At 37.9% G+C, this 19080-nt stretch overlaps 1 protein-coding gene across 2 annotated transcripts in view; it reads right to left on the bottom strand.

Annotated features, from left to right (window-relative positions):
- Nucleotides 1-1089: 1089 nt before the first annotated feature.
- NRG3 (neuregulin 3) overlaps nt 1090-19080 on the bottom strand; it is an 894861-nt gene continuing 876870 nt past the window's right edge. For both annotated transcript variants that reach the window (XM_048857225.2, XM_048857226.2), the window contains exons 8-9: nt 15111-15281; nt 1090-3687 (exon numbers count right to left, since the gene is read on the bottom strand). In XM_048857225.2, coding sequence (XP_048713182.1) covers nt 3180-3687; nt 15111-15281 — 679 coding nt within the window. In that variant the 3' untranslated portion in view covers nt 1090-3179. The remainder of the gene's footprint in view (nt 3688-15110; nt 15282-19080) is intronic.

Below are 19080 nucleotides of genomic sequence, written 5' to 3'. Positions count from 1 at the left end.
GAAGTTGTTGGGTTGTTTTGAAGAAAACCTATTAAGAAGCAAGAAATCTAGATGCACGATAGCCATATTTTATAATTCTGTTCAATAGTAGTATGCTTAAGAGATGTTGATTTCCCTTGGTCAATTTTAAACCATTTAATTAGCTATTTTCACAGTTTGGTGAAGTGTAACAACCCGTGTGAATTTTCACACCTAACTAAACTTGATCTTTACAGGTCAGCTGTAAATTTCAATTATCTTATGAGTACATCAATGAGTTTAGAGCTTCTTCCATGGAGGATTATTAGTTGGTTTCCCAGCTGAGCAACAGATGTAATTTTGTTAGCATGAACTATATTCTACACTGATTTACATCCCTTCTAAGCAACTTGGGTTCAATGGGATTGTATGGAACAAAAATATGAGCTAGTATTTCAGTAGTGTAAGTGAAATTTTATGAAGTCTTTTCTGCGGCCTACATAATTAAAGTGTCAGAACTCAGAGAAATTTTTGTTTCATTCACTGTAAAATATAGCAGGTCAGAGGAAAATACTTACATTAGAGAAACATACAATACATATTACAGTGACCTGTCTAGATCTTCTTTAACTTTTTCCTCTTGAAACAATGGAACTTTCTATAAGTGCTGAAATGATATTCTTAATAAATAATACACTAGTCTATCATAAGGTTAGTATTAATGTCTCTCTATTCAAACATGCTGAAACTGAATAGAACAGGTAACATATAACAGTCACATATCCTTTGCTGAGTACAAGATAGCATCTCTAACATGAGCTGAAGATTTCTCACCATTTCAGATATTCATCTATTATTCAATCAGACACGCCATCAGTTTTTAATACATTGCTCTTCCACTATTTCTGCTTTTGAGGGTGTTAAACTAACACTTTCTTTTAAGAAAGGCATTGCCTCTTTCTTCAACAGAAATCCTGCAGTGTGTTTCCAATACATTTCAAAGGATGAATTTTCTGATTGCAAGATGTAGTTGGGTTTGGGAGCAATAAGGCCAGACATCTGTTAGTTTAAAAAGGTTTCATTTTGAAATATGTATCTTAGGTACTGATCCTGTAGTTCACTGAGTGGAGCCCTGCTGAAGTGAACAGGGCACTGCCCACACATATCAAATTGCAGGATTGGAGCTTTCATCAACAATAAGTTACACCCCTCAGGGAACTTGTTCCTTAAATCCAGCCGTATCAAAGTAACATTTGAAGAAGGGAATCAAAGCAATGATGCTCCATTCAGGGGCATAAATCATAATTTGATCTCATATATATTTTTATTGAAAACACACAGCAAAGATTACAGCCATAGAAAGTTGTGTAAATGAGACAATTCCATCAACTTTGCTTTTTTTAGAAAAAAGACTTCTTATGTGAATACGAATTTTTCCTTAATGCCCTAACTGGGGGGAAAATAAATGGCATATGCCTTCAGCTTTTTTTACCTTTTCTTCAGTTCACTAGACAGAAGTTGAAATATTGCTTTATTACGACTCAACATACAACAGCACTAGACCGATCGATTGTTCTATTTTGGAAACTCACTCTTGAGAATGGTGAACTGGAAACTCTGGGGCACATCTAATAACTTTAGCAATTACCTTGCTGTAAAAGGAGTACGTATTTGAATACATTTTGTGTATACTGTAGATTTTGTTAATAAATCGACCAGTCTTCCAGCATTGAACAGGGAAGGCTGTTTGGTAATTATTTACTATAGTTCATTAATTTTTTAAACAAATAATTTAAACAGACTGTATTTTAAAATAGTAGTTCATATGTCATTGCTGAATTTAGCCCACTGTATTAGTGACGTATCATGTGCTGTGGATACAGAAGAAAACAGAAAAGAAAATGTAAGAAAGCAAGTGCCTGGGACACTGCAATCAGCAAATGATCTTTCTTCTCTAAAACCTTGAGCCGCCAAATGGATCTATTTGGTGGAGCCCATGTGCCCTTGCTCATTAAAGTCAAGACAGGTTTTTACAAATGCATGGACCCACCCATACCAAACCAGCTCCAGAAAAGGGGCCTTAAACGTTCACAAGCATAAGTCATGCTTAATAAAAATGACTGGAAAAACTGAATGTGGAAACAAATTAGGACAGCATGAACAAATATATGCTGAATATTGATCATCTTGTATCTCCCTGACTGATCTCTGAATAAACCATACTAAAAATATATTTTAAACGTATTCTTTTGGAGTGCTCAAAAATGTCTTCAAAGTATAACGTTATCAGAATACTGTGATTTTTGTGACAAAATAATGTGTTTGAAGTACCCATTGGCAGAAACACACACACATGCTACCTTTTTCTTCTTCTTTTCCTTTCTCACTGAAAATCCAAACTTCAAAAGCACAGGTCACAAGATAGGGCTGCTCAGTGGTTCTGAGCAACAACCGATCATTGCATCTCCTGCTCTTATGTCCTGATTTAACAAGATGCTAATTTAAAGGTCATGGGTCATCCCACTGACTTCACTAAGACTATTCATGTAGTTAAAGGAAGCCACATGCTTAAGCATCTGGCTGAATCAGGGCTTTACAGTTGCTTCAGATTTTAGGTGGCTTGGAACCATACTTCAGAATTTAGACAGGAAAGATTGACTTTGTATGTGTGTTGGTTTGGTTTAAAATTATGAATCTGGGACCAAGTTACTGGTACAATGGATGGCTAATTATGGGCCTGTATTATTTGAGGCTACTCAAGAAGAACTTGCTCACCAGAGAATGAATTCCTGGTGGACAGTTCAACACAGCTCTACTTTGAAACCAAAGAGTCTAAGAATGAATTTGGCCATTTTGAAAAATATGCATATCCCAAGCCTTCTAACAGCCAAACAGGACAGTTTTAAAACATACTGTAACTGCAACTGAATGTGCAACTCCGAAAAAGAAAAACAACAATACCCCCCACCCCCACAAAAAAAACACCCCCAAACCAAAAATGCTTTAGATGTATGCTTTATCCCTCCTGGAACTTGTCTTTCCCTTAAAAAAATATTTTGTTAAAAACCACTATGATATGAGGGCGATTGACTATTTGGTTTCTTCTAAGTAGATGCTTTTAAATTAATGCATATAAATAATTTGTATTTAATTTCCTTCTTTTCCTGTTTAGCAAAGCATTGCAGAGATCCTTTATTTCCCCACCCCCACTCTCCTCAAAGTCACTTGGTCAATGCTGAGTCTCTGTGTGTTTTGCTTTTTAAGACAAATTTTGCCTCTCGTTCCGATTTTGCCATGGGACTCATGGGCAGAAAAGCTGTGTTTTCACTTGCACTGTTCTCTGATTCTGTGCTTGCCAGTTCATAGTCCTCTGACCTCCTTGCATCAGTCAGAATTCGAATCTGCTCCTGGACAGTTTCTAGCAATATTTTCACTTCCTGTTGTTCTGCTATAAGACAATTGCTGACTGGGGCACTGACATTGACAAGTTCAGCTGAATAGGAGTTTTTGCACCATTTGATGCCTGTTACTTCAGAAACATTTTGCATTTGCATGCAGGCTTCATCCAAGCCCACCGACGGGATGATGGGAACTGAGTTGGCCCTTGATGCGGAATATCCAACCAAGTCCTTCCGATCCACACTATTAAAATATGGGGTGGTCTCTCGTGAAGGCAGTTGCATATTTATTGAAGTATTCTGAGGAGTTTTTAAATCAGTGGATGAATACCTAAAAATAATAATAAAAGAAATAATTAGCTTTTGCATTTTGTGTGAGACAGCCAGACATGAGAGGAAACATCTGCTGAAAAAGTATCTTCCTGAAGCAAGGAATAGTCACTAGCAGGGTGGTCTAGTGGATAGAGAACTTGACTGGAATTCAGCAGAGCTCCTTTCTATACCCAGCTCTGCCACTGACCTGCTTGGTGACCTTGGGCAAGTTACTTCCCTATCTGCCTCAGTTTCCCCAGGTATAAAATTAGGATAATCTTACTTACCTCCCTTTGTAAAGTGCTTTGAGAGCTAAGTATTATTATTTTTATTATTATTTCCTTATAATAAAATGTGTAGTTTTATTATTACATTCCTAATCTGGCAAGCGGATTCCCACCTTCCTCAAGCATCAATATTTTAAAACGTGGATATTTTGTTATGAATTAGAATTTGGTAGTGTTCTGAAATGTGCAGAGAAATTAACTTCAATAAACGTGTTCTGAGTGCAATCCTACACTCTGTACCCAGGTGTTTTTATGATCTGCACTCCCATTGACATCAGTGAGAGTTACAGGATCTCAGTACCTCTGAAAATCAGATCACTTATTCAAGCACCCAAGGTTCTAAAGTTGGCCCTTTTTTCGGTCATATATGGCACAAGGCTGGTGGGGTTCTGGGAAATATTCCCGTTAAAAAAAGACATCCTAGATCCTCCATTAATTCAAATTTTGATGGAATTACATCAAATTGCATCAATTTGCATTAATTTCACCAACATTTCCATTTTGTTTAGAAGTTGGATACAGTTGCGCTGACGAAAACTGACTTTCAAGGTACATCTACGCTGCACAAACGTCACGGCAGTAAGCAGCATATGTACACTGCACACACCCCTGGCATGGGTATAAATAGCAATGTAGGGGGCGAGGTACTGCTTAGGCGAATAAAGACACACCTGAACCCTATCCTATACATCTGTCTACACAACTAAGTAGTGCTACTTTTAGTAGTGTAGTGTCCTGCTGTCTCCCCGTTCCTGGAGCCTTTCCCCGTCACTTCTCCCCTGCCAGAGCCGTCCAGTGACAAATGTAGCCACATACCACAGCATGGACACAGCTTGCTTTTTACTGTGGCATATAGCTATACATACCTTATATGCTGCCACCAGTAGAGTGCAAAGTAAACATAGCTTCAATTGCGGCAAATACTTCAAAAACATCACTGAAAATATGTGCATTTTGAATCACTTTGGAAACTTAGCAACATGCCAAAAGTCAGCAGCTCCCTTTTTAATAAGAAACATTAATACAAATCTGCTTGTACAATCAGTTAATATTCCTATTAGCCATGGTTATCTGGGACTACGGGTTTGATTCTGATCTCAGTTACAGCATGGCAAATCAAGAGTAACTAAAGTGAAATCAGTGAAAGTGAGATCAGATTCAGGCCCCACATCTTTATTGAAAGTTCATTTTCATTTGTCACATTATCACATCACTATTTAACTAGACAAGATAAAGGCTAAATCTTACATGCTTTACACAAGAGCAAGGAAAGCAAGATTTGGCCCTAATGTAATTTAATCTTACTAGGTTTCTGAGTTTCCACTTCAAGGTTCAGATTCAGCTGGGTACTTAAGTAAAAAAGTTGCCATCTTGACTTGAAGAGGACTAATCCCTGTACTTAACTAACTCATGTCACTTGGGCTTACGTACATCATTTGGTATGGGTAGGTAGAGAACTAATAAAGAAGAAGAACAGATTCCTTACATAGCACATGTTCACTAGTGTTCCATTGATTGTAGTTGACTTGATTATTGCACATTGATAGTTGTACATATAATTCAGCATATCCACCTTTGGCACGTGTTATGTTCAGTGGACCTGCAATTCTACCCTTTCTTTACACTAATACCACATTGAATTGATTTAGCAATAGTGCTTTCTGGTCTGTATCCCAAAGGTTCCTGCCCTACTCCCAGCAGCAGTGCATTCTGGGTTGAAAGGCCTTTTGAGATACCTTGTGTATGCCCAGGGAATTATGGGAGAAAGGACCAAACTCTGATGCTGCTTGAAGAGATGTGATATCTCTTGTGTTTCACAGTGGAAGTATTAAAGAAAGTTGCAAAACAACTTTTGGGCAAACGATGAAGAAACACGCAAAAACAGAATGAAATTAGACATCTTCCAAGTCCATTTATCAAAAATCACTCGTAGAGCACATTTCAAAGAATCAATATTAAATATGGATCAAAGAAATACATCTGTAGAGAGGACATCTTAAATAAATAAATAAAATAAAAACAAAATAGTGCAGACCTGTTGGCTTGTGCCCACTCTTGCTTCCTTTGCATTTGTTTATATAATAATTTTCAAATCACTATAGCCGGAGTGGTCTCATCAGTTGCATTATACATTTGTATTGATAATTCAGTCCCTAAATATACTTTCTGGGCTGCACCCTGCAAATGAAGCGAGTGAATTCTTTTAACGAATTTCACATGTCTAGTGATGATACACTAGCATAAGCAAGTATGAACTCAGATATTGATATGAAAATGTTAAAATTTGCCAAGTCCATAATATGGACTCAGGTCATGATATTTCGAACCCCAAAACGGCAAACATGTTTAATGCTCAGCACATTCCCGTGAATCCTCCTTAAGTACAATCAGATGTCCTAATCCTGCACTGGGAATTGTGCATTTCCATCCTTGTGTCCATGTGGTTTTCAATCAAGGATCAAAGTTGGACTAAAGCATTCAATTTGTGGGTGAGCAGATGAAGGGAAATAGCAGGGAAATCAGATTTGAACAAGTGAGGCTCAACTTTCATTTGTGTAGGGGCTGGATCCTGCTCTTGAAACAGCAAACAGAATTTTACTGATTTAATTGGAAGCAGAACTAGACCCAGAGCGATCACAGAAAATGGGGCATTATTATAAAGATACAGAACAAATACATTTTACACAACTTTTCCTTAAAGAAAATAATTATTTTCTTCCTAAATAAACTCATTTTACATTTCCTTTTTTTGTCCTTCTGGAATGCAACTCCCTTCCTCTCCTCACCTCCTTTGCTTAAACAGAGACAAAAGAAGAAACTAATAAACATTTAGAATAAGTAATAATAATTACGTGTTTTATTTGTGTAATTCTCAGGGTGCTGAGTGAGAATAAAATTGAACAAAACATAGTATGCTACCCTCTCCAAATCCTGACACATTTTAAGATGGACAAAATAAGTTGGGCAGAACTACATTTGAAATGGGTTATCTCAGCACAGTACAAATAACTTTATAGCAAACTAACTCTAGTTCTTCGAAGTATGGATTTGAGCCAAAACCCGGGGAGATGAAGGAGAATATTTCCATTGACTTTAGTGGTCTTTGGATTTGGCATTATAAATATGCACACACAAGGCATCATTTCTCTGTATTTTTATATATATAAAAATACAGAGAAATGATATATATATATGTATATGTATGTATATATATATATATACACACACACAGAGAAATGCTGCCTTGTGTGTGCATGTGTTTGTGTGTGTGTGTGTGCGCATCAGGTTTGTGTTATAATATATATAATATACACACACACAAACCTGATGTGTGTTTGTGTGTATGCATATTTACACACATACACAGACACACAGCAGGACTCCATACATCTCGTAAAAGTTAATATCCTGAAAGGTAAACAGCTGTCACCTAAATAACCTGCAGTCAAAATGCTGGCCACTTAATCAAAAATAAACTGTCACCCTCAGACCACAGTTAGTCTCTGGGGATGTGAATGGCCCGGAGATGCTTTGTTTGTTTATGGATCTAATTTAGAACAGGTTTCTCTACTATTTAATTAGCTGGGTGCACTAATTAATCAACCGATATTAACTCTGCTCAACAAACTCTAAACTGTCAGGCCCTATTTCAAACCATGAAACCTGGCATTTCTTGAAAGCAGCAAACACTTTCCCCCAAGCAAGAAAAGAGAAGAAAATTCAGAAGATGGAGTACATTTGTGTAGCCCAGAATAAATAATTATAAAAGCTCTCCTTTGCCAAAGATGAATGTGCAATTTCTGTCTAACCTGTAGTCAGAACTGCTGATGAATGAGCCCCAGAAGATGCAGAGTACATTGTAGGTTTGGCTATGCAATCAAAAGTTCAGATATTTATCTGGAAAAACTGGGGGGGGGGGGAGACTTAAACATTTTTGCAGAAATCGACTTCCTTGTGAGAGCTACAGTCAATTGGACTGGAAATCTCAAGGGAATAGCCATACTGTGAGATTTCTGGTATCTTTTTTTGGGATCAGAAATGGGTTTCTGTCACTTTGTGTTTGGTCCAGGCTGAAACTCCAGAGAACAAGAGATTTAAAAATAAAACAAAACAAAACACTAAAAAATCAAAACACATCATGCGAAAAATGTCGTTTTTTTAAAACGTAAACCTTTTGTATGGTTTTGCTCCAAAAAAACAACAACCCCACTTTTTTCAACCAAACAGATCAACTCATCAGTAGACTGCACCATGCTTTGCAAAGACCTGGTACGTTATTTTCTGAAGACTTCATTTTAATAAAATCAGATTAACAAACGAAACTGTATAATAGAAAGGAAATCAAAGAAACATGTATCATCACACCTAACACTGAACCATTATTGCAACTCCTTTTTAAGGACTCTCTTTTAAGAATTCTGGTATCAAATTAGCTTTCAAGATTAAAACGTAAAACTGCTCTTCCCCTTCAAAAAGGGAATGATCTGAATACCCTGTATAGATAATACCCTGTAAAGTATTTTCCATCCTGATTTTACAGAGGTGATTCTTTTACCTTTTCTTTAATTAAAATTCTTCTTTTAAGAACCGGATTGATTTTTCATTGTTCTTAAGATCCAAGGGTTTGGGTCTGTGTTCACCTGTACAAATTGGTGAGGATTATTATCAAGCCTTCCCCAGGAAAGGGGGTGGAGGGCTTGGGAGGATATTTTGGGGGAAGACGTCTGCAAGTGGTCTCTTTGCCTGTTCTTTGTTTAAAACGCTTGGTGGTGGCAGCATACTGTTCAAGGCCAAGGCAAAGTTTGTACCTTTGGGAAGTTTTTAACCTAAGCTGGTAAGAATAAGCTTAGGGGGTCTTTCATGCAGGCCCTCACATCTGTACCCTAGAGTTCAGAGTGGGGAAGGAACCCTGACACGCTGGTACTAGCTGATTATTCAATACAAGTTTCAGAGTAACAGCCGTGTTAGTCTGTATTCGCAAAAAGAAAAGGAGTACTTGTGGCACCTTAGAGACTAACCAATTTATTTGAGCATAAGCTTTCGTGAGCTACAGCTCACTTCATCGGATGCATACTGTGGAAAATACAGAAGATGTTTTTATACACACAGACCATGAAAAAATGGGTGTTTATCACTACAAAAGGTTTTCTCTCCCCCACCCCACTCTCCTGCTGGTAATAGCTATGTCACAAGTACTCCTTTTCTTTATTCAATACAAGGAATTCTTAAGCACTCACTCCTATGGTATCTGGGTTTCATGATAGAATTCAACACTTGAACCACACACGTATATAGATAGTAAACTGACTCTGCCTTAAATAATAAGAGTCACACACAGTAGCACTAGTGAAAATCTGGTCTTTCTTACCTGGTCTCAGTCACAAGACATGTGCCAGAGACCCCAGAGGCTGCTTAAAGGGGCGGGGAGGGGTTGGTTTGCCTCCCCACTGCTGATCCTCCTCTTCCTCTCTCAGGGCTACCTCCTCCTGCCCCCTAGCAGCCTGATTCCCTTGGTCCATAAGCTCCTACTCCCACTTCTTTCAAATTTGAGTGAGTGGTATTGGGATCAGGCTCACATGGTCAGAGCACCACTCAGGTTTGGCCTGGCCATCCTTCTGTCATGACAGAGAGGAGGTCATGCCAAATTTGAGTGAGTTATGTTGTGACCCTGTGCTACTCAGACAAAAAGTGGTTGGGCTATGGCCCAAGTGGCCCCCTCAGCTCCGTGGCCTGAAAGATACCCAAGGAGTTTTCCACTGACTCAAAAGATTTTAAGGCCAGAGCAGCCCTCTGTGATAATCTTTCTAGTCTGAATTCTCACATAAAACAGTCTATAGAGTTCACCCACTAATTTTTGTGTCAAGGCCACTAACTTCTGGATGAATTAGACAACAGCATATATTTTAGAAAGACAGCCAATTTTGATTAAAAGTTGCCTAGTGACAGAGAATCTATCACATCGCTAGCTAAGTTGCTTTAACAGAGAGTTGATCAATAAATTTCTTGCAAAATTCTTTGGTTTTGTCAAATCAGCATTTTCTGACAAAAATGATTTGACAAAATCAAAAAAATTAGCAACAACATATCAATTGCATCCACATTTTCAGTGAAAAATTATCAGAACGTTTTTTTTTTTCACTGAGTTACTCCAGATTTACAACCATGTAAGGGAGATCAAAATCTAACCCTACATTTGTACTGAATAGTGAGAATGTGGTAGGAATTCATAAAGTGTCACAGGAAATTCACCTATTAACTGAAGCGGGTTAAGAAAGAGTGGTGGGCTTCAAAGCGGGACCTATAGTTTTATCTGTTTTGATGCTTTAAGACTAGACTGTACCATACATTTTGGGCACAGGAAAGGAAGCAGGAGTAATAAAGGAATTATCTTTGGGATTACAAGGTTGAAGGAACACCTGCTTTGAAATAACGAGGAGGCCTTGTGGCACCGTAGAGACAAACAAATTTATTTGGGCATAAGCTTTCGTGGGTTCTAGCCCACGAAAGCTTATGCCCAAATAAATGTGTTAGTCTCTATGGTGCCATAAGGACTCCTCGTTGTTTTTGCTGATACAGACTAACACGGCTACTGCTCTGAAACCTGCCTTGAAATGAAGACTTTTTTTAATGCATTGCTAGATTATTTTTATCAAAGTGCATTGACAATTCTTCCCTGCACCACAGAGGACATATATGTATTCTTGTTAAGTTGGGCAACAAGAGATAGACTGTCATTGGTACTATTTGTACCATTATTTGTAGTGCCTCAAACCAGAAAATTGATCGCCCTTTGGAGTCCATCAAACATTTGTGCTTAGTTACAACTTTTGAATTTGTCCTTATGAGAATGGTCATTAAATGCTACTTTACTGGAATTTCAGTGGTTCATATGTACACCTGGGTGATTATGGATTTCCTTATTTCTTTCTGGTTGATAGCCCTCAGTAAAAGAAAAGCCTTCTGTTGCCTGAGGATGCCCAGAGATAGAGGTGACATGAACTCACAGGGATCAGAGTTGGTCAGATTCACCTGACTTTTTGTTTGAGGTATTGCATGGAGCAAATAAAATAATTAATACAGCTGGGTGGCTCTGAAGTTGTTTACCTGGTGAAAGGCAGAGTAATTCATGTATTGCAACATGTTTAAAATGGTACAGCCTTCTAAGACAATTACTTCTACTAGTGCACGTTTTTTTTTTGGTCTCCTAATTACTCTTGCCCTGCTAAGGATATGAATTTGTCTTAAATGTGGGCTGCATCTCCCAAAATCTAGTGATGGATTTTCATTAATTTGTAACAAAATTTGAATGCTCAGAGAGCTTATTTAAATACATTTATAATGAGATTCGACGTGCTATTGACTCATATCAGATTATTTGAGGTGGGGATTGTGCATTGTGTGACCCTCTGCCCCCTTTTGCCTTTGCCCTGCTCTAATAGCAGTTTCTGATTTAGCATGGTGTTGCTTTTCAAAGACGCTGCAGAATAGAAAAATCTCTGTTCTGAGTGTCTGGGGGGCTTTGTTCTCATCATGCAATAAACAACCTGTACTTAAATTGTCCTTTTAAGGCCACCATATCGTGAGAACCCCAGCACTATTTGAAATTTGACTGTGTGTTGTATAAGCATCTGGATCTCTGTCTATATGAGAGCCTTAACTTTAAACCTATTTGTCTTTATTTACTTCAACAAGAAACTATTTAGCCCAGTGAAGGGGGACACAACTTACTGGTCTACCTGCTAAACTGACCAGTGTGTTCATGCTTCAGAGTCACTGCTTATCTCCTGAAGGCTATCTAAACAACCTCCCTCTGTCAATCCGTGCTTTTTGTGACTGCCCCAGTGATTTGCTCTGACAGTGGCATTTATATTCATGTAGTTGGGATTAAATCACCTCAAGAGAAGAGAAACCTTAGGTCTGGGATTTTGCTGTTCAGACCTTCAGTAACTGAACCTTCTGAAACTTGCACCATGGGATTTCAGAATCGTCTGTCTATGAAAAGATTTCATCCTGCTGTCATTTTCCCGTGCAAATTTTGGCTACTGTTTGGCTAAGACTGCCTCTGTGACTGTGTCCATGGGTCCAGCTATGCTTGTCCGGGAAGCTTTGTCCTAGCATTCTAGCATGTGCATGCACTTAAAAGCCAGAGCTACTACCGGCACATTGAGAGGCTGTTCATGTTTTGCTGACAACAACAGTCACCACACAACAGCTGGAAGAAACATGGTACATGGCCTGAACCAAAGGCTACTGAGGTAAATTAATGCTCCCCATAGACTTTCTCAAACTCACATGCAGTACCCAACAGTAGTCAATGGAAAACAGTAAAGTATCAAAATACATAACAAAAACCTGCAAATGTCACCCACATATCTCCATTTTTTTTTTATCGAAACATAGGAATTGCCAGATTAGATCAAACCTGAGTTCCATCTAGTTCAGTATCACGTCTCTGCAATGGCCAGCACCAACTGCTTCAGAGAAGGTGTAGGATTTCCTGCAGTAGACAGATGTGTGATAATCGTCCCCCAGGAAGAGCTCATCCTCATAATCAGATATTTGTTTATATCCTGGACCATGTGATTTCACATCCTTCCAAAGTTGTTAGCATTGACTATTATAAATCTATATATCTGTGTCATCCATCTAACTATCCAATCCCTTTTCTGAATCTCGCTAAGTTCTTGGCTTCAGCAATACCTTATGACAATGAGTTCTATGGTCTAAATATGCATTGTTTGAAAAAAAAATCTTTCATATTTTTTTTTATCATTTTTGAAGTTGACACCTTTTAATTTAATTGAATGTCCCCTCATTCTTGAGTAATGAGACAGGTAGAGCAGAATCTCCCAACCTACCTTCTCTAAACTATCATTATTTTACATACTTCTATCATGCCCCCATTTATTTGTCTTCTTTCTAAGGCAGACAAGCACAGTCTTTTCAGTGTCTCTTCATATGAGAGATTTTCTACATCCATAATCAGTTTCATCATCTGTCTTTTGAACCTCTCTAATTCTGAAATATTATTTTGAGATGCGTTGACCAGTACTGTTCGCACATTACAGAAGAGGCCCAACCACTGATTTATATATTATCTTTATAATAATTTCTGTATTATTCTCCACACTGTTCCTTATGCATCCTAACATCATTCATGTTTGCTTTTTTGACTAGCAAGTAGCACATTAAGCTGTCCACAATGCCAATTTTATTACTTTGCATTTATCATCACTGTACTTTATCTGCCATTGTGTTGCCAGTTCATCTAGCTTGGCTAATTCCTTCTGAAGTCGCTCAGTCATCTCTGAACTTGACTAACCTAAAGAACTTTGTGTCATCTCTAACTTTTGTTACTTCACTACTCATTCCCCTTTACGGGACTCTAATAAATATATTGAAGCTTCACTGGTATGGAACCTCAGTGCACCCTGCTGTTAAACTTTTGTCATGATGAAAATTGACTGTTTATTCCTACACTTTGCTTCCTGTTTTAGCCCCCCTTTTTTTGAACCATGACAATACTTTTCCCCATGACAACTTAATTTCTTTGGCAGACTCTAATGAGGAACCTTGTCAAACACTCTCTGAAAGCCCTGATAAATTATGGCAACTGATTCTCCTTAAATATGCCATACTTTAAAGAAGTACAATAAAACTGCCTCACAATGGATATTGTATTTGTTAACCAATGAATCCCTTAAGTAATTTAAAGAGATTATTGTAATGACTTAGGTAAAAAATAAATTAAAATAATAAAACCCAAAAGACAATTAAAATAAATCTGTTTGACTGTTCTCAATAGCCCTTAGTGATACAATTATCTGAATGTGGCTCAGACTAGGTTTCTCTATGATCTGCCGTGATATTAAAGATTTGATACAGGCTTTTATTAGAGCTGTGGCTTGCCCAAGTGTCCATGTTTAAAATATCATCTTCCCCTCCTGCTATGCAGTATACCATATGCCACTAAGATGGTAGCCTCCAACCCAAAGGTAAGTCCATAGTACTACATATACATAATGCAGTCTGTCAAGTGTTCAGGAATCTTTTGGGGGTGAAAAGCACTGTATAAAAAACATATATATATATATATATATATATATATATATATATATATATTCCAATAAACAGCTGTGGTCTGTGTTATCCAGGAGGTAAAAGCAGAAGGGCACAATGGTTGCTTCTGACCTTCAAAACTAAAAACACATACACAAGCCCATCTTTTCTCTTCAGTTTATTTTATTTATTTCAGGTGTTGCACATAGTCAATTCAGAAATATTGGAGGCTGATTCTATTCTAACTTATGCCCATTTTATATCAGTGTAACTCCATTGATTTCAGTGCAATTAATCTTGATTTCTAACAGTTTATGTGAAATAAGTGCCAGACCCATTACATCCCAGACATTTCCTCCTCATTCAACAAGAATTATATTTGTATAAGATCTGGAGGCTCTTTTGGAAAACTGTGGAATATTTAAATATTATGGGATTGGCTTTCAGAGGCGCTCAGCGGCTGCAACAACAACTGACTTCAAAGGAAGCTGCACTTCTGAAAGTCAAGCCTGAAGAGTAAGTGGCACTTGCATTCAATTGCTGTATCTTTTACTGAAGATGAGTTGAAAAAGAAAATAACTCCACAACTTTTTTTGTGCATTTTAAAGGGAAAAGGCAACTGACAAGGTCATCTTATGTCTACTCCAAATGTATTTAAGGTAGCATATTTTGTAATTGTAAACAAAATGTGAGCTTTGCACTATTTGTTTTCCCATATTTGTCCAGTACTGATGGTGAAGACAATGCTGTGTACTACTCACTAGAATTACAGATCATGATATCAGTAAATGAGAAAAACAATATCTGTAAAAGATGCCAAGCAGGCAATCACTTGCAGTCTGTGCTGATCATTTCTTCTTCAGACTTTGAAGGGATTAAAATAAAAAGCAGCCATCCAAATAAAAATATAATATCCTCAAAGGCCAATATGTTGAAAATGTATTTTTGCTTTTAACATTATACATTGGATGCATAATTGTCTCAAAACTAGCAAGTACTGTAATAGCAAAGCAGATTTTCCAGATAAGGGATTTTTATTTATTTTATTTTGCAGCTGATAATGTACTTGTTTGCTTCAGTTGTTTTTATTACATACCCTTGACAAGGCATTGTGTCCTGATCTGTGATCCTTGACTCTTCTAGCTGTTGATATGCTGGTCCTGTAATTCCATTGAACCTACCCCGAGGTAAGGGTGGAGTCCTCCGAAAGGCATTCTTGTGTAGCATTCCACTTCTTTGTCCTGGGCTGCAGCATGAAGAGAGACTTCTGGGGACAAGAACAAGAGTACGGTAAAAATTACCAAAGCCCCCGACATAAATATGTATAAAGTAAAGATTACAGAATTAATAATACATGGACTGTGGTATTATAATTTTGCTGCGGTCATTTGTGATGTCAGCAGTAGTTCTCCATGGAAATATAATGCTGTAATTCTTACTTGGCTGTTTATTCCATGTTTAAATGTCAGTCTCTCCTGGAAGAATAGAAATAAATGAAAGGTACATTGGTAATTCTCTTGTATTTGGTCAGATTCCTTCTATTCCCCATCATTATCATCCTGGTACTTAGTGTCAGATCAACAGCTGAGGATCTGGACCTTAAATTTTAGGCATATCTACCACAGCTTTATCAACCTGCACTGTACATTTTTAGTAACAATCAGTTGTACTTTCTTTTTTTATTGTGGTAAGGTTGCACAAAATTTGAGTAATTTTTAAATACGTTTTACCTATATCAGAAAAGTGCAACCTTCTGAAAATTATTTTTATATTTTAATGGAGCTAGGAATTGTTTCCATTTACTGCAGGAATCATAAGGGATCTGGAATCCACATAAAGTTATTTTATGTTAGAGTTGAATTCAGTTGCTGCTAATGCAAAAGTAAGGAAACACACGATTAAGCCAGAATCATAACCTATTTCTATCATTAACTGGTTACAAAGGTGCATAGCATCACTGATTTGTTTGTTTTCCAGCTATTCTTCTTTTGCAGTATGTCATCTGTGCATTTCCTTTATTATCTATTAGTCTGTGGCATAATCTTAATGATAAAGCATAGAGTCAAACATAGTAAAAATCTTAAATGAATCAAACAGTACCAAAGAATCTCTATTGGTAGAAATTCCATGCTTGAATAATAAGAGTATAGCAATAGAAATGTACTACCAACCACCTGACCAGGATGGTGATGGTGATTGCGAAAGGGTCAAGGAGATTAGAGAGGCTACAGAAAACCCAATAATAATGGACGAGAAGCTGGATATGAGTCAGCAGTGTGCCCTTGTTACCAAGAAGGCCAATGGCATTTTGGGATGTATAAGTAGGGGCATAGCCAGCAGATCGAGGGACGTGATCGTTCCCCTCTATTCAACATTGGTGAGGCCTCATCTGGAGTACTGTGTCCAGTTTTGGGCCCCACACTACAAGAAGGATGTGGATAAATTGGAGAGAGTCCAGCGAAGGGCAACAAAAATGATTAGGGGTCTGGAACACATGACTGAGGGAACTGGGATTGTTTAGTCTGCAGAAGAGAAGAATGAGGGGGGATTTGATAGCTGCTTTCAGCTACCTGAGAGGTGGTTCCAAAGAGGATGGTTCTAGACTATTCTCAGTGGTAGAAGATGACAGGACAAGGAGTAATGGTCTCAAGTTGCAGTGGGGGAGGTTTAGGTTGGATATTAGGAATCTCCTTCCTTAGAACTTTTTAAGGTCCGGCTTGACAAAGCCCTGGCTGGGATGATTTAATTGGGGAATGGTCCTGCTTTGAGCAGGGGGTTGGACTAGATGACCTCCTGAGGTCCCTTCCAACCCTGATATTCTATGATTCTATGATTTCAACTATCACCATTGTCATAAATATAAAGGGAAGGGTAACCACCTTTAAAATCCCTCCTGGCCAGAGGAAAAATCCTTTCACCTGTAAAGGGTTAAGAAGCTAACTCGCTGGCACCTGACCAAAATGACCAATGAGGAGACAAGATACTTTCAAAAGCTGGGAGGAGGGAGAAAAACAAAGGGTCTGTGTCTGTCTGTGTGATGCTTTTGCCGGGGACAGAACAGGAATGGAGTCTTAGAACTTAGTAAGTAATCTAGCTAGAGATGCATTAGATTATGATTTCTTTAAATGGCTGAGAAAAAACTGTGCTGAATAGAATGACTATTTCTGTCTGTGTGTCTTTTTTGTAACTTAAGGTTTTGCCTAGAGGGATTCTCTATGTTTTGAATCTAATTACCCTGTAAGGTATTTACCATCCTGATTTTACAGAGGTGATTCTTTTTTACTTCTATTAAAAGTCTTCTTGTAAGAAAACTGAATGCTTTTTCATTGTTCTTAAGATCTAAGGGTTTGGGTCTGTGGTCACCTCTGCAAATTGGTTAGGATTTTTACCAAACCTTCCCCAGGAAGTGGGGTACAAGGGTTGGGAGGATTTTGGGGGAAAAGACGTTTCCAAACGACGTTTTCTCAGGAACCCAGATAAAGTTTGGTGGTGGCAGTGGAAGTCCAAGGGCAAAAGGTAAAATAGTTTGTACCTTGGGTAAGTTTTAACCTAAGCTGGTAACAGTAAGCTTAGGAGGTTTTCATGCAGGTCCCCACATCTGTACCCTAGAGTTCAGAGTGGGGAAGGAACCTTGACAACCATATTGACTTGGTATATGTCACCTCAAGATGGGATGCAAAGATAAAGTTTCTGGCATTAACAAATGCTTTTTGGAGCAGCTAGTCTTGGAACCCAAGAGCAACAATAATGTAATTAAATTGAACATCCTTGTAGAGGGGGAAATACCAAAGAAACCCACCACAGTAGCATTTAACTTCAAATAGGCAAACTATACAAAAATGAGAAAGGTAATTAAACAGAAATTAAAATGAACAAAAGTGAAATGCCTGCAAGCTGCATGACATTTTAAAAAGGAGCATATAAGGAAGACAAGCCCACTGCAGGGAAGCTGTATGTGTTAATTGCATCAGTCTTTACTGCAGAGTATTGGAGGGAGATTCCCACACCCAATCCATTTTTTTAGGTGACACATCTAAGGAACTTTTGCAGATTGAGGTGTCATTAGAGGTGCTCTTGGAACAAATTGATAAATTAAATGGTCATAAGTCACTAAGATTAGATTGCATTCACTCAAGAGTTCTGAAGGAACATGAAATTGCAGAAGTACTGACTGTGGTATGTAACCTATCATTTAAGTTGGCCTCTCTATCAGATGTTTTGAGGATAGCTAATGTAATCCCAATTTTTTAAAAAAGCTCCAAAGACAACCTCACAATTATAGAACAGTAAACCTAATGTCAGAACCAGACCATGAATACAATACGTTGGAGAAGGCTAAACATGGTTTTTGTAAAGGTAAATCATGCCTCACCAATCTATTAGAATTCTTTGAGGGAATCAACAAGCATGTGTATATGGGTGATCTAGAAGATATAGTGTACTTGGATTTTCAGAAAGTCTTTGACAACGTCCCTCACCAAAGGCTTTTAAGTAAAGGAAGCAGTCATGGAATAAGAGGGAAGGTCCTCTCATGGATCAGTAACTGGTTAAAAGCTAGGAAACAAAGGGTAGGAATAAATGGTCAGTTTTCACAGTGCAGAGAGTAAACAGAGTGCTCCCCCAAGGATCTGTACTGGGACCTCTGCTGTTCAACATATTCATAAATTATCTGGAAAAAGGGGTTAAAATGAGGTGGCAAAGTTTGCAGACAGTAAAAAAGTTACTCAACTTAGTTAAGTCCAAAGTTGTCTGCAAAAAGTTATAGAGGAATCTCACAAAAGTTGGTGACTGGGCAAGAAAATGGCACATGAAATTCAGTGTTTTTAAATGCAAAGCAATGCACATTGGAAAACATAATACCTGCTATACATGCACAGTGATGGAGTCTAAACCAGCTGTCACAACTCAAGAAAGAGATCTTGAAGTCATTGTGGATAGTTCCCTGAAAACAGCTGCTCAATGTGCAATAGCAGTCAAAAGATCTAATAGAATATTGGGAACCATTAGGAAAGGAGTAAAAAATAAGTCAGGAAATATCATAATGCCACTATATAAATCCATGGTAC

The sequence above is a fragment of the Caretta caretta genome, chromosome 7 (genome assembly GCF_965140235.1).
Source record: "Caretta caretta isolate rCarCar2 chromosome 7, rCarCar1.hap1, whole genome shotgun sequence".
NCBI lineage: Eukaryota > Metazoa > Chordata > Testudines > Cheloniidae > Caretta > Caretta caretta.
This window is presented reverse-complemented; position numbering and strand designations above follow the sequence as displayed.